At 42.8% G+C, this 26,175-nt stretch overlaps 2 protein-coding genes across 3 annotated transcripts in view; one reads left to right on the forward strand and one right to left on the reverse strand.

The window, feature by feature from the left end:
- ARFGEF1 (ARF guanine nucleotide exchange factor 1) overlaps positions 1-13,047 on the forward strand; it is a gene marked incomplete at both ends in the record, with an annotated part of 81,938 nt that extends 68,891 nt beyond the window's left edge. For both annotated transcript variants that reach the window (XM_079533066.1, XM_079533067.1), the window contains 12 exons: positions 933-1,093; positions 1,693-1,823; positions 3,122-3,251; positions 4,147-4,282; positions 4,370-4,508; positions 8,149-8,218; positions 8,871-9,000; positions 9,833-9,972; positions 10,339-10,507; positions 11,111-11,249; positions 12,060-12,177; positions 12,883-13,047. In XM_079533066.1, coding sequence (XP_079389192.1) covers positions 933-1,093; positions 1,693-1,823; positions 3,122-3,251; positions 4,147-4,282; positions 4,370-4,508; positions 8,149-8,218; positions 8,871-9,000; positions 9,833-9,972; positions 10,339-10,507; positions 11,111-11,249; positions 12,060-12,177; positions 12,883-13,047 — 1,628 coding nt within the window. The remainder of the gene's footprint in view (positions 1-932; positions 1,094-1,692; positions 1,824-3,121; positions 3,252-4,146; positions 4,283-4,369; positions 4,509-8,148; positions 8,219-8,870; positions 9,001-9,832; positions 9,973-10,338; positions 10,508-11,110; positions 11,250-12,059; positions 12,178-12,882) is intronic.
- Positions 13,048-15,428: 2,381 nt separating this feature from the next.
- The window catches only part of CSPP1 (centrosome and spindle pole associated protein 1), a gene marked incomplete at both ends in the record, with an annotated part of 49,122 nt that continues 38,375 nt past the window's right edge, over positions 15,429-26,175 (reverse strand). The window contains 5 exons of the mRNA XM_079533804.1: positions 15,429-15,655; positions 17,409-17,559; positions 21,602-21,711; positions 24,299-24,362; positions 25,627-25,667. Of these exons, the coding sequence (XP_079389930.1) occupies positions 15,429-15,655; positions 17,409-17,559; positions 21,602-21,711; positions 24,299-24,362; positions 25,627-25,667 (593 nt within the window). The remainder of the gene's footprint in view (positions 15,656-17,408; positions 17,560-21,601; positions 21,712-24,298; positions 24,363-25,626; positions 25,668-26,175) is intronic.

The following is a 26,175-nucleotide window of genomic DNA, read 5'->3' on the forward strand; positions in this document are numbered from 1 at the left end:
GGCTGTGACACTGCAGGCTGAGGAGCTTTGTTTCTCTGTTAGTCCTACACCCTACGTAGTAAAGCTCAGTGGATGTTTCAGGAAACCATGTTATATGTTACGTACTGTACAAACAATCCTCTGGTAAAATGCTTTCTGCTGTAATTCAGTCAGGTCATTGTCATCTGTCTTCCCCTTAGGTCTTATGAAACATTTGACTGCTTACAGTCTTCGGTAATAAAACCAGTCAAGCCTTAGATTATTTTCTTTGATATGTACTTTTTCATTTTAGTGTAGCAAAATGTATTTTTTCCAGGGGAAGAAAGACATAACAACTAACTGTGCAGTCATTTTACCGTTACGTTGATTGCTTATCTTTCTCATTGTTTCCGAATTGTGTTTGTGTGCAGCTCTGCTGAGATAGATAGAACTGCTGGGTTTTGGTTTTTTTTCCATTCTGATCTAGAGCTCAGACTTTAAATGCCAAAAGGGCTCTCTTATTCTCTGTCAGCATCTGCAAATTCCTAAAACATTTTCAGCATTTTATTCTGAACGTTCCATTCTTTTAAAATTCCTTCTATTTAAAAATCAAGACCAAAGGACCATACTGCTGAGGGAAAACGAATCACATTGCTTTAGGTGGCCCTGTGAAGCTCCAGTCACAGACCTAGTGTTAAGCAGTAAGCTTATTGCTCTCTTCTCATTTACTTGTAATCTCCTTTAGGCTGTGTGCTACCTTTATTTATTTTAGACAGTGATTTTCAAACTATAATGCTTTCAGAGTGATTATTTTTGTTGAGCATTGATGTTTTAGTTTTGTTCAGTAATCAAGCCTTTCACAACATCAGTCGATGAACCGACCTCTTGTGACTTCTCTTACAGTTAGTTCATACTAGAATTAGTAGATTTTTGAAACATTACCTTTTTCTTCTGTTCACACTTTTTTTTGCCAGCAATCGTGTTTGAAAAACACTTCCCAGCAACCATAGATTCTTTCCAGGATGCAGTAAAGTGCTTGTCTGAATTTGCCTGCAATGCAGCATTTCCAGATACCAGCATGGAAGCCATCCGCCTCATCCGCCACTGTGCAAAATACGTATCTGATAGACCTCAGGTATAATCTGTATTCATGAAATTGGGCTTTTTAATGAACAGTGTTTTAATAAAGTGAAAAAGCTAATCTTATTGGCTTTGCTTCAAGTTTCAGAGATTAGTGAGAAACATACTTTATTCAGAAGGAACGGGAGTATAAAATGCCATTTGTTTTGAAGTTACCAGCAAATTTCTTTTCTCTCTGTCTTGCCTGCCATCTTCCTAGTTCATCTGTTGATGGAGATGAACATAGCTCAGGATCTGCTTTGTACTGAGAAATGTTAGTGTATAATGACATAAGCAAAAATGCTTGATCTACTTATATTTTGGTAGATCCTTACTTTCAGTGCTGTCTTGACATAACAGAACTCAGAGCAAACAGCATGCAAAACCTAATCTTTGAATCTATCATTTAGTTTATTTTTGAGTTTTCATAGTATGCTAAGCATTACTTCAAAAACCAGTTCACTTTCTCACTCACCTGAGGTATCAAGCTATTATATTAATACAGTAGTATTAGCCCAGTATTAGTATAGTAGAGCTTGTTATTTCTAGTCCAGTTTGTATTTTGTTTGTGAAGAATTGCACTGGCTTCGTATAACACTGTGTTTTCTTCTAAAGGCCTTCAAGGAATATACAAGTGATGATATGAATGTAGCTCCTGAAGACAGAGTGTGGGTGAGAGGATGGTTCCCAATTCTGTTTGAGTTATCCTGTATCATCAATAGATGCAAATTAGATGTAAGAACCAGGTAACAATCAGTGTTTGTAATTCAAATTCTAGAAGGCTTATTTTACACTTTAAAAATAGAAACAACTCTCTTAATAAATGTAACTAGCATAAAATGTCTCGTGGATTTAATATGTGGTATCACAATGGGAAGAGCAGACTTTTTAGAAACACCTTTTAAGTAGATGCTGGAACGTAGAAATTCTGTCTTCACATGTGAAGTGTTATATTCAAGCACATCTGCAGTGTTTGCTTACGATGAGTAACTATAAAATCTTGAAGATTAGAAATAGGTATATTATTAACAGTTGATTTATCACTGAACTCATAAATTATTTTAAACAGGCCAGTTCAACGTTTACCATTAGATGATGTGGAGACAGTTTATGCATAGAACATAGTAGTATGTAAAACTCAAATTTAACTTTGCTAATATGTAACAATCAAACAGTATTTTGATGTGGAAGGTCAACTATCAGTAGGCCTTTTTTTTCTTTTTGCATGAGATGTTCTGTTGGATTAATATCCAAATCTGTATTTTTTGTAGTGGCAATACTGATCCTCTTCTTTTCTGTAGTAAGTTTAAATGTAGGACTTAGTAAGTTTAGTAATGTTAGATCCTATGAAATATGCTAGTTACACATTCCATCTTATTATTTGTCATGGTTGACCTGGGTAGACCTCATATCACGTTTCTGATGGTTTTTGATTAAAGGAAATGTAAAATGCTCCATGCAATGACTAGATTTTGTGTTAGTGGAGCCCAACAGCTGAATTCTGTTGGAATCTCCCTTCGTTTTTGATAGTATTGTGACTCCAGTTCTGCCTGCCCCCTTGTGTCCTGTGTATCATACCTTGACGATTTACAAGCTCTTCTTACACAAAGATGCATTCATTGGTTGAGGATTGCAGAAACAGTTGAAAAAGCAAAGTTGTACTCCAATCTCATGTAATACCTCCTCCTTTTCCTTGAATAAGTGTTTTTTCCCCATACAAGACATGTTCTGTTGGAGTTCTAATGCTAAATACATACTTCTTACCTAGAAATACTTGTTCCTTTGGTTTTGTGATCTTTTGTATAAGCTGTAATCCTATTTGAAATGGCCACTACTGTCTCACTATTGCTTGTGACTGTAAAGTATGTTTTAAACTGCTTTTAAAGTTAATTATAGTGTACTGATGTGACTGAGGTGCATACACCTTTACCAGGTCAACATCAAATGTTCTTCATAATATTTGAGTTTGCTGTTGCTGTCCAAATATACCTGGTCTATTGCATGTCTTTTTATAGCTTTTAACATTGTTGTTCTCTCTTTTCAGGGGCTTAACAGTGATGTTTGAGATAATGAAGACATATGGCCATACGTATGAAAAACACTGGTGGCAGGATTTATTTCGTATTGTCTTCAGGATATTTGACAACATGAAACTGCCAGAACAGCAGACTGAGGTGAAGAAAGAAAGAAAGAAAGAAAGAATTTACATAGAAAACATGATTATCAAGTCACTTGAGGCATCCCTTGAAAATTGCACCGTTGACCTGTGTTTCTGCTTTCCTTACTTTGTTTTATTAGCATTCTGTTGGATTTATTGTCACTCTTGCCATATTTTTAAGCCACGCATGTAAAAGGAGCAGTAGTTTATGCTGCAGACAGTGGCAGGATAATATAAAATGCAGTATATTTAGGGTTTTTAAGAACCTCAGCATTTACACATGATGTCAGATCTGATGCACATCGTTTCATGGCAACAAGTTGTAATCAGGAGTGAAGTCACAATTAGGGGAAATTAGTTCTGCTAGTTCAAAACATTCTGATGACTAGAAAGTAAAAAACAGCAGTGCTTTCAGTGCAGCCATTTGACCGTGCAAGCGGATACTATCCAGATGAATGAAACAGAGATGGGTAAATTATATTTAAATTACTTGTCTTAGCAATGTCAACTGTTTGGGAAGCTTCATCTGACTATAGAAGGACAACTCTTGCTTTCTACATTTGTGTTATCTAGAAAATATTTAGAGACAAGCTTAATTTGGTGTTAAACTGTTGAGCTAGGGTGTGTGCTAAGTTTGCTTTCCATCTCCACGAGGATGAACGCTTGTTAGTCCTGCAGCTTGGTCTCTAGGGATAGCTGTCTGTTTCCATAGTTTGTGTTAAACCTGCTGATGAGCAAAGCAAAATTTGAGGGCTTTAAGTTTGAGGAATCTGGGGTAGAAAGGAATGACATGTCACTCTAAAGCAATCCAAATTGAATAAATGTGTTTATATACCTGCAGGAAGATGTATCTTAAAAGCTTCATCTTAAACCAAGTTGCTATCTTTTTTTTTTTCCTTTAACCTTCTTAGAAAGCTGAATGGATGACGACTACTTGCAACCATGCACTTTATGCAATATGTGATGTATTCACACAGTATCTGGAAGTACTTAGTGATGTTCTCCTGGACGATATATTTGCACAGCTCTACTGGTGTGTGCAGCAAGGTAGGACTGTACCAAATTATGTTAAACAATGCTGACATCTTACTATGTTGCAAGCAAATAAACAAATGCCCTATTTTTCTTTTCCAGACAATGAGCAACTGGCACGCTCTGGTACAAACTGTTTGGAGAATGTTGTCATCCTAAATGGCGAAAAGTTTACCCTGGAAATCTGGGATAAAACTTGCACTTGCATGCTGGACATCTTCAAAACTACAATTCCTCATGCGTAAGAGGACTGTTAATACTTCACTTTCGTAACATTGTTTAGCTGGATGGCAGATACTGGTTTCAAACTGTTACATATAGCTGTTAGGTGCTGGATTTACTTTTATTGTGTTGTAAATGATAATTAGAAATACCATATGTGTAGTAGTAGGAGTATGTATGTATGTATGTATGTAGTAGTAGGAGGAGTAGTCAGCACGGGTTCACCAGGGGGAGGTCATGCTTGACCAACCTGGTGGCCTTCTATGATGTTGTCTCTGGCTGGGTGGATGGGGGGAGAGTGGTAGATGTAGTCTACCTTGATTTCAGCAAGGCTTTTGATACTGTCTGCCACAACAGCCTTATAACAAAGCTGAGGAAGTGTGGGATAGATGAGTGGACAGTGAGGTGGGCTGAGAACTGGCTGACTGGCAGAGCGCAGAGGGTCGTTGGTGGTGGTGCAGAGTCCTGTTGGAGGCCTGTAACTAGCGGTGTTCCTCAGGGTCTGTGCTGGGTCCGGTCTTGTTCAACATCTTCATCAATGACCTTGATGAGGGGATGGTGGCCACCCTCAGCAAGTTTGCTGATGATACGAAGTTGGGAGGATTGGCTGACGTGCCTAAAGGCTGTGCTGCTATTCAGTGAGACCTGGACAGGCTGGAGAGCTGGGCAGAAAAAAACCGGATGAGGTTTAAAAAAAGCAAGTGTAGAGTCTTGCATTTGGGGAGGAATAATTGCATGCACCAGTACAGGCTGGGGGATGAGCTGCTGGAGAGGAGCTCTGTGGAGAGGGGCCTGGGTGTCCTGGTGGATGACAGGTTGGCCATGAGCCAGCAGTGTGCCTTTGTGGCCAAAAAGGCCAATGGCATCCTGGGGTGCATTAAAAAGAGCGTGGCCAGCAGGTCGAGGGAGGTGATCCTCCCCCTCTACTCTGCCCTGGTAAGGCCTCATCTGGAGTACTGCATCCAGTTCTGGGCTCCCCAGTACAAAAAAGACAAGGATCTCTTAGAAAGAGTCCAGCGGAGGGCCACAAAGATGGTGAAGGGCCTGGAGCATCTCTCCTATGAAGAAAGGCTGAGTGAACTGGGTCTGTTCAGCCTTGAGAAAAGAAGACTGAGAGGGGATCTAATCCAGGTTTATAAATATCTGAGGTGTGGGGGCCACAGTGGTGAGGCCAGTCTCTTTTCAGCAGTGTGTGGAGACAGGACAAGGGGAAACGGACACAAGCTGCAGCATAGGAAGTTCCACACCAATGTGCGCAAGAACTTCTTTACAGTGAGGGTGACGGAGCACTGGAACAGGCTGCCCAGGGAGGTGGTGGAGTCTCCTTCTCTGGAGATGTTCAAGTCCTGCCTGGATGCCTACCTGTGCGACCTGGTGTAGGGAACCTGCTTTGGCAGGGGGGTTGGACTCGATGATCTCTGGAGGTCCCTTCCAACCCCTACAATTCTGTGATTCTGTGATCATAGAGCAGTGTAACAAGAAACCACTTTCAGCATTGTCTGAGCCTAGATTTTCTTTTTTAGTTCTTACTCCACCACCACTGAGTTGAAACACTTCTTATTTTCAAGCCTGATGATGCTGGATTGCTACATTAGGACTTGTTCTATGTCTGTGAGCTAGTTCTTAGCATTTGGTTCTGGGCAACACTTAGTTCTGACCTGAAGAAACCTAAGTTAATCCATATATAACTACCTCACCTACTTGTCTACATGAGTGGGTAAGAATTATTATTAAAATAAAGCTGTAACATCAGGGGGCCAGGAACTTGTCTGCATTTTGGTAACTGCCAAAATTAAAAATTGAAACCTTATTTCTGGGAATAAAAATCCAATTAAATTAGCCCTGACTTAGGACGTCCCATAATTCGAAAGCAGAACATTTTCTAGCAGAACACGAGCTTCCCTTTCCACATAAGATCAAAGCATATGCTTGTGGGTAGTATTGCAGTTATATACCAGAAACTGCTTCAGAGCAGCACACAGGATATCCTAATCTTTAGACACATTCAAATACTCTTGTTGCCTCTAGCTAGATGATGGAAAAATAGGCATTATTTCCTTCCACAAATTTCCATTTTTTATTTCCCATCTCTTGAAATCTTTCTAAGCCTTCTGTAGGAAATTCCATTATGTTATCCCTTCTTTCATTGCTGGAAACTTCCTAATTTCTGCAGAGCTAAGTAAATCACGCTTGGATTTTATACCCAAGTGTTCCCTTGAGCAGATATAATCAGTCTTCTTTCCTGTGGCTTGCTTTTTTCTGAGCACTCACCGGGCTACTTAAAAAATACTCTCTTGTCCTTAATGTGTTCTATTAAAGCTGAAGTCTTAATAAAGCTGAATTTTTCATATGGGGAAAAAAAAAGTGATTATGATACACAGATATTTATTCATACTTTTAGTGGAAACTTTGTACGAGTTTCTTTTCTTCTTTCTGAGCTTTCCTGGCAGAAAGTCAGAGTGAATGCCCTCTTGTTCTGGTGAATTGGTTCCTAGCACAACTTGTGATGACCTGGCTGTGTTGACTCATTCTAATGTCCCCGTTAGCAGATGGCATTTTAAGCCTAGTCTAACTTATTTTTGGCTGTCAAGACTTAACCTGTGATCCAGAATAATCTGCAGCTTGTGTCCTGGTAGCTTTCAAGAACCAATTGAATTATTTGCTCCACTTTGGTGCCTCGCTACATGCTTCTAGATTTTATCTTTTCATTTGCTGTGATTTGTCCTATTTCAGTTGTACGGAGACCAGTGATGTGTCAAGTTAGGATCCTTTACAGTTTTGGGAAGATCTTACTTAAGAAATACAGACAAAAATGTTCATCAAGGATTGCTTCATTCAGATTGAGGCCTTACTCCATAAATGCCTCCTAAATAGTTTGACATGCTAACAATGACCAATAACTTCAATTTTCTTTCTAGCAATACTTGTGGTGGACCAAGCAATGATTTGCCCACTTAAGTTATTTAACCTGAGCTCCTTCAATTGTTGTCAGGCACAAACAGCCTCCATAAACTGCAGTTGATAAAACTTTTAAGTGTTTAAGGCACAGAGCCTTGAGACAGCTGCATGCAATAGGAAAATAGCAGGAGAGAGATCAGAAGTACTGTCATCAGTGTCTTGTTGCCTCATAACAGCAATGAACTGACATGGATATGTTGAATTTTAAGTGGAAATGTCTACTTTTAAGTGTAAATAGAACCTTAATGCTGGCACATATCCCAAATAGAGAATGGCAGAGGATATTCACAGCATGTTGACTTGGCCTGGGGTGGATAAATTCAGTCCATGTTCTGAGGACAGCTTAAGGCAATATGAGAGAATGAGGCTGGCTGGTGACATTAAAAGTACTGATATTCTGCCTAGAACAGAATGTAGTTGTCCAATCAGGCAATTGGCAGAAATGCAGAAGTTTAAAAAAAAAACAAAATACTGAAATTTTTCAATACGTATGAAAGAACAAGATGTATCTATTTTACTCCTTAAAAGTGAAATAAGTTTATTCATTTACAAAGTTGTCTATATCCACTTCTTAGGTTTTGCTTCCTTAACTTTGAAAACAAACCAACCACCTTATTAGAGTGGTTTGCCTGCTAGAGTATCAGTTTTGAGTGTTCTTTTATGCTTACTAATTTATTTGTTACTGGTTTTGTCTTTTCAAGGCTGCTGACTTGGAAGCCGGTCAGTGGGGCTTTTGTCCCTGTATCACCCTCTGATGCAAAAGAAAAACTGGTAAGCTGTCAAGTCAATACTTTAAAAGCTTGCAAGCGTTCGGTACAAATATGTCAGGTCCAGAGGAGGGCTGCAAAGATGATCAGAGGGCTGGAGCACCTCTCCTGCAAAGACAGGCTGAGGGAACTGGGCTTGTTTAGCCTGGAGAAAAGAAGGCTGCGGGGTGACCTCATTGCAGCCTTCCAGGACCTAAAGGGAGCCTACAAACAGGAGGGGACTAAGCGCTTTACAAGGGTAGATAACAGCAGGACAAGGAGAAATGGTTTTAAGTTGGGGGAGAGAAGATTTAGGTTGGATTTAAGAGGGAAGTTCTTTACTATGAGAGTGGTGAGGTGCTGGAACAGGCTGCCTATGGAGCTTGTGGATGCTCCATCCCTAGAAGTGTTCAAATCCAGGTTGGATGCGGCCCTGGGCAGCCTGGTCTGGTACCAGACCTGGAGGTTGGTGGCCCTGCCTGTGGCAGAAGGGTTGGAACATGATGATTGTTGGGGTCCCTTCCAATGCAAGCCATTCTGTGGTTGTAACCTTCAGCTGATGTAGAAAAAGAAATATCCAAAATACTACTCATTGACTTGCTGTGTAAGAAGCACACTGCTATTGATGATTTACAGAGAACTTCTGTGAGCTAATAATTTTTGGGGTTTCTTTATAGGATACAATCTCCCAGAAATCTGTAGATATTCATGATACTGTTCAACCGAGATCCTCAGATGGACGTCCACATCAACCCACTGCAGTGCCCACAGGAAGTGAAGAAGTGAGCAAAGCCAGATCAACAGCAAGTACGTGTTTGAGTGGTTTGGTGTCTTGCATCAGTTGGGTAGTACTTAGCAGGTGATGTCTTTAGTTGTAGCTCCAACTGCAGTTTAAGAAAAATCAGGTGGGAAAAAAATGGCATGGATTACATTTTTGTCTCCAAGCTGTATGACAGAATTCCTTTGGAATATTGTGGGGTCTGCAATTTTGAGCAATGCATTAAAAAGTGAGAAAGATGCTGCTGGCTTTTGTAGGCTTTTTACTTAGTGCAAAATATTAAAAATTGTGCTCTCCTTACAGTCCTGTATCAGTGAGTAGTTTTTCTCTGTAAGAAGACAGTTGTTTCCGTGTAGAGTGCAATAAAATCAGTAGGTGAGAACAAGTACACGTAGACAGGTCTGAAGAGAGTATATCAAACCTTTAAGATACTTATGTGAAGTTTTGCATTGCTGCCTAAAATGCTCTTGCCTAGTGGTATTACTGCCCTAAGGACAAGGCAAACATCTGTGATACCAGTGTTATCTTTTGCCTCCTTTGCCTGCAGGCAGTCTCCCAGCTGCTGCTTCTTGCCATTGCACTGGTGCTAAAAACAGGGTCGTTAAGTTGGGTGATTTTATGTAATGCTGACTGTTTGCCCAGTGCGTGGCAGATGACTTGGCAAAAGGTAGGAAGTAATTTTTTAAAGTCTTCCTTGTTAACACAGTCATCAGCCCTGATTTTAGAACAGTGATTTAGATGGGCAGATTCCGGAGTTGGTTTATGTGCTTGAAGTTGAGCTGTTGTAGGAATAAACTGAAGAACAGCTTTGAAGAAGTAAGATAATACTCTGGTGTCTTAAGCACTATTTCTTTTTCAAAGAATTTCCAGAACAGAAATTGTTTGCTGCTCTTCTGATCAAGTGCGTTGTACAACTGGAACTCATTCAGACTATCGACAACATTGTGTTCTTCCCTGCAACTAGCAAAAAAGAGGATGCAGAGAATCTAGCAGCAGCACAAGTAAGTAAAATGTACAGGTGTATTCCCTCTTTAACAGCTTTTTCTCAAGTGGACAAAGTTTCATAAACTCCTGTAACATCGAATTTACAGCTTTTAGAAGTGCTAGAGAACTTGCAGTAGACTGTTGAGATCTTTTACAGCTTGTGTAAAATTGGGTTTGCTGTGCTTCTGTAGTACTACGCTGTGGAGATTAGAATGTTTGCTGTTCAGAGATCTCTCCAACCTGGGATGCGGGTGCAATTTTTCATACAGTTTTAAGTTTAAGTACAGTTGCAGATGAAAACAGGGTAGGATTGCAATGTCACAGGAGCTTAATGAAGGCAGTTGTCAATTCTGACCTGAAATCTTCTTTTTTTCCCCAAATAGAGAGATGCAGTAGATTTTGATGTCCACGTGGATACACAAGATCAAGGGATGTATCGTTTTCTGACATCACAGCAGCTTTTCAAACTCCTCGATTGTCTGCTAGAATCTCACAGGTTTGCCAAGGCGTTTAATTCCAACAATGAACAAAGAACTGCTCTCTGGAAAGCAGGTGAGTCAGTCAGTCTCTGTGGAGAGATTCTTCATGAACATTCTGCTCTGCTTTGAATAGATGGGTAAAAAAGGTTTAAAAATACAGTGATGCTGTAATTTTATAGCCTTAGACATCCCTAAGTGAAAGAGGCCCCATGTATTTGGATGCAAATGCCTTTTGAATTTCCAAAGATGTAAGGGGCTGCCTTTGGGTGTACACAGCTGCCAAGTTAAACACTGGCTGTAGGTGTGAGTCCTGTGTTTGGAAACTACAGGTACAAAACAGTGTTAGGAGGGTTGTGGGGCTAACAAGTCTGCTCTTGAAATTGTGGCGTTTTCCAAAACGGGTTGAAAATGGAATCTCGGTACTGGAGCAATTCAACCTATTTCTTGCACTAAAATTAGCATTAATCTATAAATACATAGTCTACATTATAAAATAAATACTTAAATGCATATATTTGTATAAACATGTATTATTTCTGTTCATATGTGTTGTGTGTTGTATGTTAACAAATATAACGTGTAGTATGCTGTCTATATGCAGGACATGCTCAGGAGAGGTACCAAAAACTTAAGTGAAACAAACAAAACCCTAAATGGGTTCTTTGAATTTCTTTAGGTTTTAAAGGCAAGTCCAAGCCCAATCTTCTGAAGCAGGAGACAAGCAGTCTTGCCTGTGGGTTACGCATTCTGTTCCGCATGTACATGGATGAAAGCCGAACCAGCGCGTGGGAAGAAGTCCAGCAAAGGCTGCTAAAGTAAGGGCTGTATAGCAGAACCTGTTAATGTTATCTCTGTTAAAGAACGTGCTGGTTTGGGTTTGCTTGTTTGTAGTACACTTATTTACTGAACAGCGCTGTGTGGTGGTGGTCCCAGCTAGCATGTGGGTCAGTGAGGGATTTTTACAAAAAATATATGTATATATCAAACTTTACTTTTTTTTTTCTCCCCAGTAACTTCAGCTGTTTTAGGGAACTGATGCTGTTAGTTCTCATCTGTAGAAATGAGCACAGGCTTTCAGGATCCTGTGGGCACATAGAAGCTTGTGGCATGTTGTTTTTTGCATTGTTGAATATTAATTATAATCCACTCAGATTTACCTGAACGTTCTTACTTTGCAAAGTCCTTCAAGCCAGAGTTGGAATAGCAGAGGCCTTCAAACCATGGTGGAGAAAGAATGGAAGTATTTTAAGATTTAATAGACCAAGTCTATTAAAAGGACTTGGAGCAAAGATGAAAAAGCATGTTCTTGCATCAGCACAAGGTTCAGTCTGTTGTATCATTTTGTCTTGCATTCTAACACCCCTCAGAGACCATTTGGTACCATTTATGTAGACGTGCAAACACTGCTATTACAGTTCATAATCCTGTTTAGCACTGGGTTTTGGTTTTCATTTGAACAAAGCCACTGCTTTTTGTTAATCACGAGACTCACAGTAGCTTTCCCAGAGCAATGTGGTTCTGTGCCAGTTTTCTATGCTGGTGTAGCTACTTACAAAGCCAAAGCTCACCTTACAGTAGAGCTCAAAATACAGTGCGAGTTACTGGGTTGTGTCTTCTCTCTCCAGTGTCTGCAGTGAGGCTCTGAGTTACTTTCTTACTCTCACATCAGAAAGCCATCGGGAGGCCTGGACTAATCTACTGCTCTTATTTTTGACTAAAGTTCTGAAGATAAGTGATGAAAGGGTAGGTAATGGGAACTACTTGAAATGCTGCATTAAGTATCATTCCAAACCAGCAGCTCTTTGCTTCAGAAGTTCCTGCTGCTCTGTAGGGTTGTGTATTGTAGAAATCTGTGTTGCAGCTGCACTCGTTGGTTACCAACGGCTGCATTGCAGAATGGGGGTACAGTGACTGCTGAGCTGTCTGAGAATATTTCAAAGATGCTAAAATTGTTTAGAAATGTGTTTTAAGTCGCTTTTATGCCTCTCCTGCTGAGAAGGGTTAGAGGCTGGTACTGCTTTCAAAGTGCTTGGAAATAACTCCTGCTTTTGCCTCCCATGTTGCACGTGAGTCACCTTGACCTTTTCCAAAGCAGTTCTGGATTAAATAAATCTGTATTTATATCTCACACCATTTCTAGCAGTACTGGGCTGAATTATTAAGTGAACAAGGCCAACCACAACCACAGACATAACGGATGAGGGCAAAATTCTTCCTAGTGAGGAGTAAGAGATCTATGTGGAGACAGTGAGCATGTCAGAAGGCTTGACAGCTGCCTTAGCCTTATCCTAGCACTGCAAGCTCCTGTTATGGTGATGCTTCGGCTTGTCACTTCATGGATTTCGCACCTTGACTTAGGAGAGCATTTAAAATTCTTCACTCGCAGGCTTTCTGAGGTGTGCTGGTGCATTATGGAATAACCTGGCTGTTTGTTTGTTTTCTCCCCAGTTCAAGGCTCACGCCTCTTTCTACTATCCTCTCTTGTGTGAAATTATGCAGTTTGACCTTATCCCTGAACTCCGGGCTGTTCTGCGAAGGTTTTTCCTGCGGATCGGTGTGGTTTTTCAGATATCCCAACCAGCAGAGCACGAGTCTGCAATCAGCAAGCAGTAGCATGTACTGACTGGGGGTTGCTCCCTTAAAAGCCTGAACTCCTCAGCTAAATAAAAGGACCAGCGAGCTGAGCTGTTCTGTCTGGGCATCCATAGAAATGGTTTCTTTGTACGGCAGGCAGCGTGTGTCTAAGGATGAATGGTACAGATGCTTACACCTGTAATTAAGGCTTGCAACACTCCAGTCCCTTTGTTTCCTGATGGATTGTCTATGGGTTTCTCTGCCCTGGCCGGTGCTGAGCACAGAGCCAGTTTTCAGCACAGTCCCCTCGTCAGCGTTGGGCTGCGCCATCCTTTCCTGTCCTAGACAGCAGTACAGCAACACGTGGTTGTGGCGGGTGTGAAAGGAAAACGTACCCAAAGAACTCTGTATGTAAAGGTTTGAGCTTCTGCGAGAAGTACAACTCAGGAGAGCTGTATTTTGAAGGATCAAATGTTTATAGTGAAAAGAAAAAGGAGATTATTGTTGATGGTAAAAGTTATTTAGCGACTATGTCTGATATTCTAAGATTTTTTGCACACTCAGGCTGACTGAGACATCGGTAATCATCCTTCTGTGAAAATGTACAGAGATGCAGGTCTGTAATATAAACTCTTTAACACTATACAGTTCTTCCTGAATTGTTTTATTTCTGTATTTTTGATTTGTTGAAAACCCATACCACTGAATTGTTTACCAAATGCACTAGAAGTTTGGGTTTATTTTTGGGGGGTTGTGGTTTATTTCTCTGGTTTCGTTGTAGCCCAGCAGTTAGTGTTGCTGACTTTGGTCAAGAGCAGAGGTAGAAGTACCACGACTGACTGAACTACCTGTAATATACTTGTTTTAGGGCTTCTCAGTATAACGAGCCATCAAAATGATGATCCTTCAAGGAGTGGAACTTGAATCACTGCAAACAAGTCTAGGTTGTGTCTGCTGTCACATGTTTTTTTGTTTGATGTAGATTTCACTCTGATGTACAGAATTTAATGTTGAATATATTCGAGTAACAAATCGGGCATGGTTTGGGGATGGTTAAATTTATTGGAAATGTATTCATACTGTGAATTGTGCTCTGATGGTTAAAAGACGAGATTGTCAAGCATTCTGTATTACAATGGATGTAGAAATTTTTTTCAGATGGACAAAATGTATATGGTACAGATATGTAAAGTTTTCTATGTAAAAAAAATTCTGTACAACTTTCTGTACAATATTTGGTTCTCATCTGGCATACTCTAATCGGGTTATAGGTCAATAAAGTTTTTGAACTCTTTCATCAGTGCAATCAAAACCAGCCTAAGCAACAGCACTTGTTTTATACCTTCCTTTGCCACGGATCCATGTCTTGGAACTGAGGGAGAGGAACAGAGCAGGCAGCAGCAGGGTGCTGGAAGGCAGAGCTGGAAGCAGCTGAGTGCAGGAGCTGGGGAAAAGCCACTGACAGGAATTAAAGGGCCTGACCTCCGTGTAGTTTGCACTCATAAAACATTATGAGTTTCTGGGGTGTAGCAGAAAGAGCACTGCCTACTGAGCTGTTAGGAAAGATTTGGAGGATCCTTTTTGAAGAAGCAACAGGATTCAAATGCGAATAGCATGGCAGGGGCCAAGCGGGGGAACCGTAAGAAAGAGAGAACGGGGTTGTGCTAAAAGCTGTGGACACTGCTGAAGAACAGAGCTTCTGCTCAGCTCTCGCTCCATGGGTTGTTCCTCCTTTGAAGAGGGCCTTGCCACTCCGCTTCCTTCATGAGAAGGGAAGTGACAGCAACTGCAGCACTAATGCTACTTCAGCCTGCTTTCAGATTTTTAGTAACAAAATAATTTATTATCACCTCTTAAATCAGAAACATAAATATATACTCCAACACAAACCAAGTTAGGAAGGTAAGATATACTGCTAACAGACCTTCTTCCATATAACAACTGCTCACCTCCTCGGCACCACAGCCCCCATTCAGCACTGGGAAGTGGCCTCCTCCAGGCTGTTCATCCTTTTGGGAAAAGTTCAAACTGCATCTCTGTTGTTGTGCCTCTATTTGCAAACAAACAGTCCTGGAGTTTTGCTATGAGCAAAGGTAAAATGTAACTCTGATTTAATATCAAATTCCCACACACGCTGTTCCTTGCAAATTCGCCTCCAAGGCTGAAACTAACTTGTATAAAAAGTGCAAAAAATGCCAAAATACTTCACTGCCCCACTTCCACCACCCTGTAGTACAGAATCCCCACTGCACTGCAGCTTCCATTTCTTCATTATTGCTACTTGTAATTGCACACAGAGCTCCACGCTATTCACATCAAGTACAGCTATCCCTATGAGAGACTCTAAAAGTGCAGTAGTGCCAAACAGGACGCTCCCTTCCCTTGCTGCAAGGCACACGTGGGTTCCATTCAGGCTGTGCTCAGCCATGTGCAGTGGAGAGGCCCTGCCAGCCCAGCGGCAGCGTGCCCTCAGGAGACAGCTTTGCTGGGCTCTGCTGCTCTGTCAGGAACCTGCGGAGTGTTGCTGCCGTTCCCGGCCGCAGCCAGGGCTCTGTGGCAATGGAGTCAACAGAACTGGGCGGGCGGCTGTCCTTGGATGGAGGAGGCTTCAGCAAATCATCTGCTTCTCCTAGGGCAACATCCTCACCTGTGGGGAGAGGAACAACACAAGCATGCTGAAGGAGAATCATAACATGGTCTGGGTTGAAAAGGACCACAACGATCGAGTTTCAACCCCTGCTGTGTGCAGGGTCATCAACCACCAGCCCAGGCTGCCCAAAGCCACATCCAGCCTGGCCTTGAATGCCTCCAGGATGGGGCATCCACAACCTCCTTGGGCGACCTGTTCCAGTGTGTCACCACCTCTGTGTGAAAAACTTCCTCCCGAAGAGACAACATCATCATCCCTACACTAAACATGCTGATTTGTCTGGACTAAGCAGGAACAAAAGCAACAAAGAATTGCTGTTTTTAAGACTCATTTCAGATGTTATGCAGGCCAGGGCCCACTGCAGGTACATCCCCACAGGCCTTCCATGCCCAATGCCAACAGCCTCCCCTGTGCCACACCAACACAGGGCTGATGTGGGCAGACCCCACTGTGCCTGCCCAGCTGCTCACCCCAAGCCTCTTGGCACAAAGGCATATCTCATGTACCAGTGCACACATGCAGAGAAGAATGAAGCCACTGAGTGACAGCATTATGGCTGAGCACGCTCAGTGAGACACTCTGTTCACACCCAAGAAATAAACAGTTTAGCACTGGTAAGCAGGGCAAATGCAATTACCTGCACAGATGGCATTCCAGCACAGCTAGGAACCGTAATGCAATGTCGTTCCAAGAAGTGGGCTTGTTGAGCCTGCTGCCACCAATTGCTTCCCTTCAGAACATGGATCCACTACCACTTTGAAGGCTATTATTACTGGTTTTGCAGGTCAGTCATAGATACAGACCCTGTATCTTAGGCACAGTGCAGCATAGAATATCAGTGATGCTTTTTTATTACTATTATCATATATGAATATGAAAAAGATAGACATATAGCACTTATTTTTATTGTTCCTGTCTTGAGAGACAGTAGTACTTAAATTTGGGCAGATGCAGCCTCTGTTCTTATTTACCTCCTCCAGCAGCTGGAAGTACGAATGTTTACAAAGAAGAGATGACAGAAAATGAGGGAAGAGAGCAAAAGAAGCTCACAGGGCAAAAGTGGACTAATTTGGATGGACTGAAATCAGCAAACCCATTTGTTTGGATTACAGAAGGAAAAAAAAAACCTACCTCCGTATTCACTAAAAATCTGAGCAAGGTGGTTATAACAAACAAAAAACATTGCAAGAGAACCCATAGCTACAGAAACAGAAAACCTATCAGCAGCTGTAATCTCATTCATCTCACACTCTCACAGTGTTTATAAAAAGGTACTGACACTGTAATTACCAGACAGCACAGCGACTGCCTCAATGAAAAAAATATTTCTGTCTTACATGAAAGAATTCATTAGCACAAATCACATTGCATGAAAAATGAAAGGCCGGGCCTCCCACCACCAACAGTCAGGGTTCGCTCTCTTTCCCTCAGCATCGCCACCGTGCTGCTGTAACCCACACAGCACCCTGCAGTATGAGCAGTGGTATGGATGGGACAAGCAGCAGAGCGTGACGAGGCAGCACTCAGAGCATCTTGTCCCACTGTGCTCTTCTAAGCTTCATCTACAACACGCTGCTTGAAGCTTGTTGGAAGCCTCTCACAATGGTTACAGACCTCGATAAGTAATTTCTATTGGAGCAAGGCACTCCCTGCTCAGCTACAGGCAGTGTATGAACAGTGTATGAGCTCGTTCCTTTGACTGCTGTACCTATCTAGAGATGACACAGTAAATCCTAGCACACGGGCATACCTAAGTGAGCAGATCTCTGCTGGAGCTCGGTCAGCCTGCGCACTCGTTCTTCGTTTTTGCCTTTCATCTGATTGACATCCAGGCTGAAGTCAGAGTGCAAAGACACACTGTCAGGCTGCAGCAGCAGTGTCTGGGCTGGTGGGACATCCTCCTGCAGCAAGTGCAAAAACACAGAAATCCTGCAGTTACATAGCTGTCCTGGTTTGGCTGGGACAGAGTTAATTTCCTTCATAGCTGCTGATGCAGTGCCACATTTCAGATTCAGGAAGAAAACAATGTTGATAGCACATCGGTGTTTTAGTTATTGCAGAGCAGTGCTTACATCAAGTCAAGGACTCTTCAGCTTCTCACACCGCCCTGCTGGCAAGGAGCTGGGGGTGCAGCAGCTGCTGGGAAGGGACATAAGCAGGACAGCTGACCTAACTGGCCAGAGGGCTATCTCACATGACAAAACACAGGCAACGGTAGAACCAGAGGAGCTGGCAGAGGGGCTGCTGCTGCTCGGGGACTGTCTGGGTACAGCTGGCTGCTGGTGAGCCATTGCATTGTGCATTGCTTTTGTTTTATTCATTCTTTTCTTCATTTTGCTTATTCTTTTTTTCCTTCTTATTAAACTTACCTTACTTCAGCCCGCGAGTTCTCACACTTTCTTTTTTTTTTTTTTTTTTTTTTAACCTTTCCCCAATTCTCTCCCCCAGTTCCCCCGGAGGAGTGCACAAACGACGGTGTGGTACTGAGCTGCTGCTGCATTACACCACTGCGTTCCTTCTGGTGCCCAACACGGGCTGAGACAGCAACAGATCTGACCACAGCGTGTTAGAGAGAATACATTTGCTTGTATTTTTTCATAATTATCACATTATTTTAATAGTTGCTGTCCACAATGTTCATTTGTTGGCTCACAGAGTTGTTCTGGTTCCTCTCAAAGCTGCTTTGGTTGTTGTCAGGGCTGCTTTGGTTGCTCTCTGGGCTGCTTTGGCTGCTCTCTGGGCTGTTTGGTGCAATCCCTTTCTTGCTGTACTTGCTCCCCGTTTTGCTGTTTATCAGCGCAGAGGGCTGGTTAAAAACTGCTTTGGGTTTTCTCACTCTGCTGTACTGCATAACACTCACAAAGTGATAAAAGCATAATCTACTGCTGCACTCAGCATTGCTGCCATCCTTGTACTTCGGAAACTATCAGCAATTACACTTCTTACCTTTTCTTCTCTGAGAGTCTGCCCTTCTCCTCCTGGTCAATTAGAAGAATGCTTGAGATTTGTGTATACCTTTGGGATACCCAAACCAGCATGTTGTTATTGCTGTGTCTCCTAAGCATGTTTCAGGTTTCGTTCTAAGGCTAAACAATTATTTGAGACCACCACCCAGAGCTCTGCCCCAAGGCAAGACAGCTGCAAAGGCAGGGGCAGGCACCCAGAACACAGGGCACCTCCAATGCATTGAAACTTCACTCTAAACAAGTGCAGAGATACGAAAAAGTGATTGAAAAGAGTTACACCATCACCTGGCAGCTCCAAAGAGACACAAATCACTGCAGCGTGCCGGGGTTTGGCCTACCCAGCCTCATTTGACCCCAGTCACCACCTTCAAGAGGAAGAGACAGCCTCTGGATCTGACAGCAACAGACCCACAACAACACTGTGGATAATCCAACCCCTGCAACAGACACCATGGCTGAGCCGTCACAGGTATCCAAGAAGAAAGAATGGGAGCAGAAGTCAGCTCGTCAGCTCACTCAGTAAGGGAAGAAGCAGCTTCTCCTAAACAGAGAGCAGGAGAAAGCATCAGAAGAAGCAAACTGCTACAAAGCATTCGTAAGAACAGGAGGTGGATGCGACAGAACTCATAAACGAGACAAAAACCTCCTGATCCCTACCCCTGGGTGAGCTGAGACATACACTAAGATTCCAGGATGAATCCATCTGGGTCACCGCAGTGTGGCATGATATTGCTGCCCAGGTAGAGAACACGGTGGTAACAGCACAACGTGTAGATGCCCACCTACCCAAGAGTCTTCACACACTGAAGAACACCAGAATCACCAGCAGGTGGATCGGGCTGCTAGGATTGAAGTGACTCAGGTAGATCTTGACTGGCAGTATAAAGGTGAACTATTTCTAGCTCGATGGGCCATGACGCTTCAGGCCATCAAGAAAGAGGAGCAACATACAGATGGGATAGGGATCAAGGGGTGGATTTGACCACAGACACTGTTGCACAGGTTATCCACAGATGTGAAATATGCTGGAGTTAAGCAAGCCAAGCAAGCCTCTTTGTATGGAGGGCAATGGCTGAAACATAAATACAGGGAGGCCTGGCAGGCGGATTCTATCACCTTCTCACTCACAATAATGGCAAGTGCCATATACTCGCAATGGTGGAAGCAAACATTGGATGGCTGGAAATGTATTTCGTGCTCCACACCACCACCCAAAATATCATCCTGGGCCTTAAAAAGCAGGTCTTATGGTGACATGGCACCCCAGAAGGAACTGAGTCAGACAACGGGACTCATTTCTGAAACAACCCCATAAACACCTGGGCCAAAGAGCACTGCACTGTGTGAGTACATCACATTCCCCACCACGCACCAGCCTCTGGAAAATGGAATGATACAATGGACTGTTAAAAACTACATTGAGAGCAATGGGTGCTGGGATATTCAAACACTGGGGCACACGTTTAACAAAAGTCACCTGGTTAATCAACATTCAGAGATCTGCCAGTCAAGCTGGCCCTGCCCAGAAAAAACTCTTATGCTCTGTAGAAGGAGATAAAGTCCCTGTAGAGCCCTGTGTAGGGCACCACAGTCTGGGTTAGTCCTGCCTCAAGCAAAGGCAAACCCATGCATAAGGCTGCTTTTTCTCAAGGACCTGGGTGCACTTGGGGGGTAACGTGTAAAGATGAGGAAGTCTGCTGTGTACCTCCAGGTGATTTGATGTTGTTGGTGAGAACAGCCAATAATTTGTGTCCAGTTCTGAGCTCCTTAGTTCAAAGACAGGGATTGCCTAGAAAGGAGTCCAGTGGAGGGCCAAAAAGATGATTAAGGGCCTGGAACACCTCCCTTATGAGGAAAAGCTAAGTAAGCTGGGTCTGTTCAGCCTGAGGAAAAGACGACTGAGAGGGGGATCTGATAAATGTTTATAAATACCTAAAGGGAGGTGGAAGGCAAAGGGATGAGGCCAGGCTCTTCTCACTGGTGTATAGCAATAGAACAATGGAACCTGGCTTGGCTTCAGCATGCAACAATTCAACACCACACACCATCTCCCCAGCCCTGAATGACTGCTGTGACAGATGGAGCTCAGAGTCATGGACTAAATAAGCTCAATGGACATTTTAAAGAGATAATCCACAGAAAAAGAGCAATGAGATCTGTACGTTTGTATCAAAGGATGGCAAGGGTGCTGGTAAGGACATATTGGAAAGAGTAAGACCTGAGCATGAGTTAGATGGTGTGGAATGAGGGGTAGTTATTACGCTGGTTTGGGCTAGAATAAAATTAATTTCCTTCATTTTAGCTGGTATGGGGCTACCTTTTAGATCTGGGAGGAAATTTGTTGACAGTACAATGAGGTTTTAGTTATTGCTGAGCAGTACCTGTGCTGAAGCAGGCACTCTTCTGCTTTCCACACTGCCCACCCCAGCTGGGATTGGGCAGGGAGCTGGGAGGGGACAGAACCAGGACAGCTGACCCAGACCAATGAAACAGATTCTATTCCACATGCTGCCATGTTGAAACTGGGGGAGTTGGCCAGAAGGCTACCATTCCTCAGGGAATGGTGGGGCATCAGTTGGCCAGCAGTGAACAATTGTGTTGTGCATCACTTCTTGTGTTGTTTTGGGTTTGTGGGGTAGGGTTTTTTTTGTTGTTGTTTGTTTGGTTTTTTTCCTTTTTCTTATTATTTTTTCCTCTTTCTTATTAAACTGCCATTATCTCAACCCAGGAGTTCACGCACTTTTTCCAATTCTCTCCCCTAACCCACCTGGTGGGAGTGAGCAAACAGCTCTATCATGCTCAGCTGCTTGCCAGGTTAAACCACAACAACAGCATACTTTCAAAAAGGGCAACTAGCCATACGTGTACACCCTCTGTATCCATGTCATCCAGCCACTAAGGAACCACAAGCACTGTCCAACAACAACAGGTTTGTGTCCTGTCTTCATATTTAAGTCAATCTGGTTACCATACTTACAGTGCACTCCAGTGCTTTCTTCTTTATTCGTCTCCTCTCCCTTGCAGAAAGTGGAAGCTGTGATGATAGGTCAATTTCTTCTAAGGCAGAAAAAGTTTCTCCATTAGCACCTGCAAAATCATAGAATCATAGAATCACAAGGTTGGAAACGACCTATAAGATCATCCAGTCCAACCATCTCCTCATCACCATTGCCACCACAAGCACTAAACCATATCACGCAGCACATCGTCCAGACCTCTTGAACACTGCCTGACCACTCTCTGAGAGAAAAAGTTCTTCCTTATGTCTAATCTAAACCTCCTCTGATACAACTTCTGGCCATTACCCCGTGTCCCCAGCTCCCTCAGCCGCTCCTCGTAAGACTTGTGCTCCAGACCCCTCACCAGTTTTGTTGCCCTTCTCTGGACCTCAACATCTTTCCTGTAGTGAGGAGCCCAAAACTGAACACAGTACTCGAGATGCGGCCTCACCAGTGCTGAGTAGAGGGGGATGATCACCTCCCTGCTCCTGCTGGCCACACTATTTCTAATGCAGGCCAGGATGCTGTTGGCCCTCTTGGCCACCTGGGCACACTGTCAGCTCATGTTCAGCTGAGCATCAACCAACACCCCCAGGTCCTTCTCTTCTTCATACTCATCCAGCCGCTCATCCCCAAGCCTATAACGCTGCATGGGGTTGTTGTGCCCAAAGTGCAGGACCCGGCACTTGGCCTTGTTGAACCTCATCCCATTCACCTCAGCCCAGCAGTCCAGCCTGTCTAAATCCCTCCGAAGGGCCGCCCTACCCTCAGGCAGATCGACACCACCTCCCAGCTTGGTGTCATCTGCAAACTTACTGAGGGTGCACTCAATGCCCTCATCTAGGTCATCAATAAAGATATTAAACAAGATGGGCTCCAGTACTGACCCCTGGGGGACACCACTTGAAACGGGTCGCCAGCTGGACTTCACTCCATTCACCACGACCCGCTGGGCACGGCCCTGTAGCCAGTTCCTTACCCAAAGAAGTGTATATCTGTTCAGACCACGGGCAGCCAGTTTCCCCAGAAGAAGCCTGTGAGGGACCGTGTCAAAGGCTTTGCTGAAGTCTAGGCAGACTACATCAACAGCCCTTCCCTCATCTATCAGACTGGTCACCCAGCATAGGAGGAGATGAGGTTGGTTAAACACGACCTGCCTTTCGCAAACCCGTGCTGGCTGGGCCTGATCCCCTGGACACCACGCACATGCTGTGCAGTCTCATCCAAGATCATTTGCTCCATAACTTTCCCCGGTACTGAGGTCAGGCTGACAGGTCTACAGTTCCCCAGATCCTCCTTACAGCCCTTCTTGAAGATAGGAGTCACATCAGCAAGCCTCCAATCCTCTGGGACCTCACCAGTCAACCAGGAGCGCTGATAGATGGCCGAGAGGGGCTCAGCAATCACCTCTGCCAGCTCCCTCAGCACCCAAGGGTGCAGCCCATCCAGTCCCATGGACTTGTGACAGTCCAGATGGAGGAGAAGCTCTCTGACTGTCTCCACCTGAATCGCTGGGGGCATTTTCTGAGCAGCATCCCAGACTTCCAGATCAGGGCATAAAAAGCCCAGTGGATAACTGCCCTGGCTGTTAAAGTCAGATGTAAAGAAGGCATTGAGAACCTCAGCCTTCTCCTTGTCCTCAGTGGCCACATTCCCTGCATCCCAAAAGAGGGGATACAGTTCATAGAGGACAGAGAGCCAAAGCCTCACCTTATCAAGGCATATTAAATGTAAACATGCACCATTTGGCACAGGTAGCCTCAGAGCTCTGTGTCACTGGGGGTTGAAGAGAACCTGCAGGGCAGCAACAGCTGCCCTCCTGCTCACATCTCTCCACAGGCACCCATCTTGACCAAAATTACAGGCAGGCTATTTGGCCAGATTCTAGACTGATGCACTCACTTCATCTAAGAGCATTGAGCATCCTTCTTTCCATCATCTGAGCAGTAAATAATAAATAGGATTTCCTAATTCGAAGAATGTAAGACTACAGAAAGCACCAAATGCATTGAACAAGGCTGAAAGCAATAACCTGTGCCCCTCCTAATGTCAGGTTCTGCAGGATCCACATGTTAATAGAGTAAGTCTGAATATATTTCAAATGAAAAAAAAAGCTTTTAAGCAAAGCCAGATGTGATTATAATCAGTATATGGAAAAATATTGAGTTTCATGAAAAAGTACTGCATCTTCCCCACAGCAGAGAATAAAAACCATATAGGGTTACTTCCCTTAGATGATAAAGAGAATTTCAAGGCACTGTAATGCCTACTAATGGAAAATTAACACTTAAGAGACCTGTGCTGGTTGGTTTTCAGTTTTGTTTCATTTCCGGTTTTTATCAGAAATAAAAATAAATGAATAAAGCTCCCCAGCAAGGCGACATCCCAGAGAGAGCATTACACAGAAAGATGCCTTCTCACAAAAAGACATAAAGCAGCCTAAGGCTCTTAGCAGAGTTGTTGACTTTAGGTGTGATCCATGCAAGTTTACTGCAGTACAATTCCATAAAGATGTATACTGATGGCATAATTTACTTTATCACTTTAAAAAAAAAAAAATCACAGTTGCTATACCCACAGCAACTTCTAAAACAGCAATAATCTGTTCAGAAAAGTATCACTATGCTAAAAGGCACATTTGTGCACTCCTCATGTGCTAAAAGAGAGAAACTCACCAATAAAAGCACTGTCGGATTCCAACAGCGAATTTTTCAAGGATTCGTGGGAGTCATTCCTGAACTGCAAAGGTGAAGCAGAAGACATGCAAAGTCAGATGCCTCAATATCTATTACCTAATTATAAATAACGTACATTTAACATCTGCTGAAGCTCTGCAAAGGAAACAGCAGCTATGCAGTGTTTTGCACTATTCTATACTTCATAGCTGCAAAAAAGTGCATCTTTTCAAATAGTTCATGTTCTCCTTACGCAATAGTTTTTGGACTTTTCTGTTGCAGCACCATCTGCTGAAACTGTCTGCACATGGCAACGGTTGTGGCAGTCTGTGTAAGCCACCATGTCCATCAAGGGGTGCATCCCAGTCACCACCTGAGCTTTACACCACAGGACAAAGCCGGCAGCAGGCCTGCACCCAAGGTTTGTCCAAAGCTCTGATCAAAAGAGGGAAGACTCCTCATATTTTTGCTTATCCTACCACATGCAATCTTTGGTATTAAAGCACCAAATATCTTCCTAATAATAATAAGCATTAAGATCATTGCTTACAGTTCACTGCATAGTTGCAACCATTTGCAGCAGAAATTCAACTTGAAAATCACTACAAAAATCAAAGCAGTGGAAACTATTTGAGGAAACAAGGGGAAACAAACTTTTTACTGCAAACTACTGCTCTGGAGAAGAATTTCAGGTATTAATTTACAACTCTAACATGCATTAAGGTGATGTATATTTTCCATTCGCTCAGTAATATTTCATTTCTGCATTAAGTTATAGTGTTATCCTTGAGGCTAATGGCTGTTCCTTGCAGTCTTCCACCACATACAGGCCCACACTCCCACAAAACACCACTGAAGTCTGCTGTTCTGCAGTTAGGTTAGTGAAAAAAAATAAAAATCCAATTCTGATAGCACTTCATTTGGCTTTATTTGCACCTGAAAATAAACCTCTCCTTTGAGACAGTGTGCATCACTCAAGTCACGTGGATTCAGAGCTACTGCTGCTGGCTCGGCTGCTTCCACTAATTCACACTCCCAGCAGCAATCTAACATCGTATGAATATAAAGTAAGTATCGATGAATATTAAAAAAGGAAACTAATGAATCAAACAATCTCTATATACAAAGATAAACAACTTCCACGTCAAGCTTAAGAACCTGTTAATCATTCTATTAAGCAATAGCATTAAAGAAGCTCGCTGTCTTGGGTGTAATTCTTTCCTCCAAATTCTGTACAAACCACACAATTTAATAAGCATTAAGCATTTCTTGTGCTTGAAAAAAGCACAATATTACTTTTTTTTTTTTTAAACTTGTTTTATTCTTACCAGTCCCATAGTTTGTGGGTTGTAGGCAGAAGGAGAATCATCTTCATCCATGAGAACCACATAGAGAAAAGATTAAACAATTACAATGTCATAAGAAAAGAGATAACACTGACACACGACATGCAGACAAAACTTCTGCTACTACATGGAAGAGAAAAACCACTGTCAATTACTACAACTTCCTTTAAAATTGTATACATTTTAACTGAACATCTGAAAACTCCGAACATCAGTGAAGTGTCTGAATGCCAATGTAAGTATTACCAGAAAAATCAAACAGGAGTCAATAGCATATTATTTCTGAGAACACTAGGGTTCTCACTTGAGGGTTGTCAAGTGCACACACTTCTGAAGGGCTGGATATATCAGAAAGACCTCAATTTGTGAGATGGTTTACCATGGGTGTCCAACTTCTTGGCTTGCCTGAGCAATTGTCTTGGGCCACATTCAAAACATATCATATAGTTAAGGTATGTAAGGATCAAAGATTTTTAAAACATTTTTTATTAAAAGATTTTTCTTCTTAAAAGAGAGCAGCAAAAAACTACC

This window comes from Tetrao urogallus (assembly GCF_951394365.1).
Source record: "Tetrao urogallus genome assembly, chromosome: 3".
NCBI classification, from domain to species: Eukaryota; Metazoa; Chordata; class Aves; order Galliformes; family Phasianidae; genus Tetrao; species Tetrao urogallus.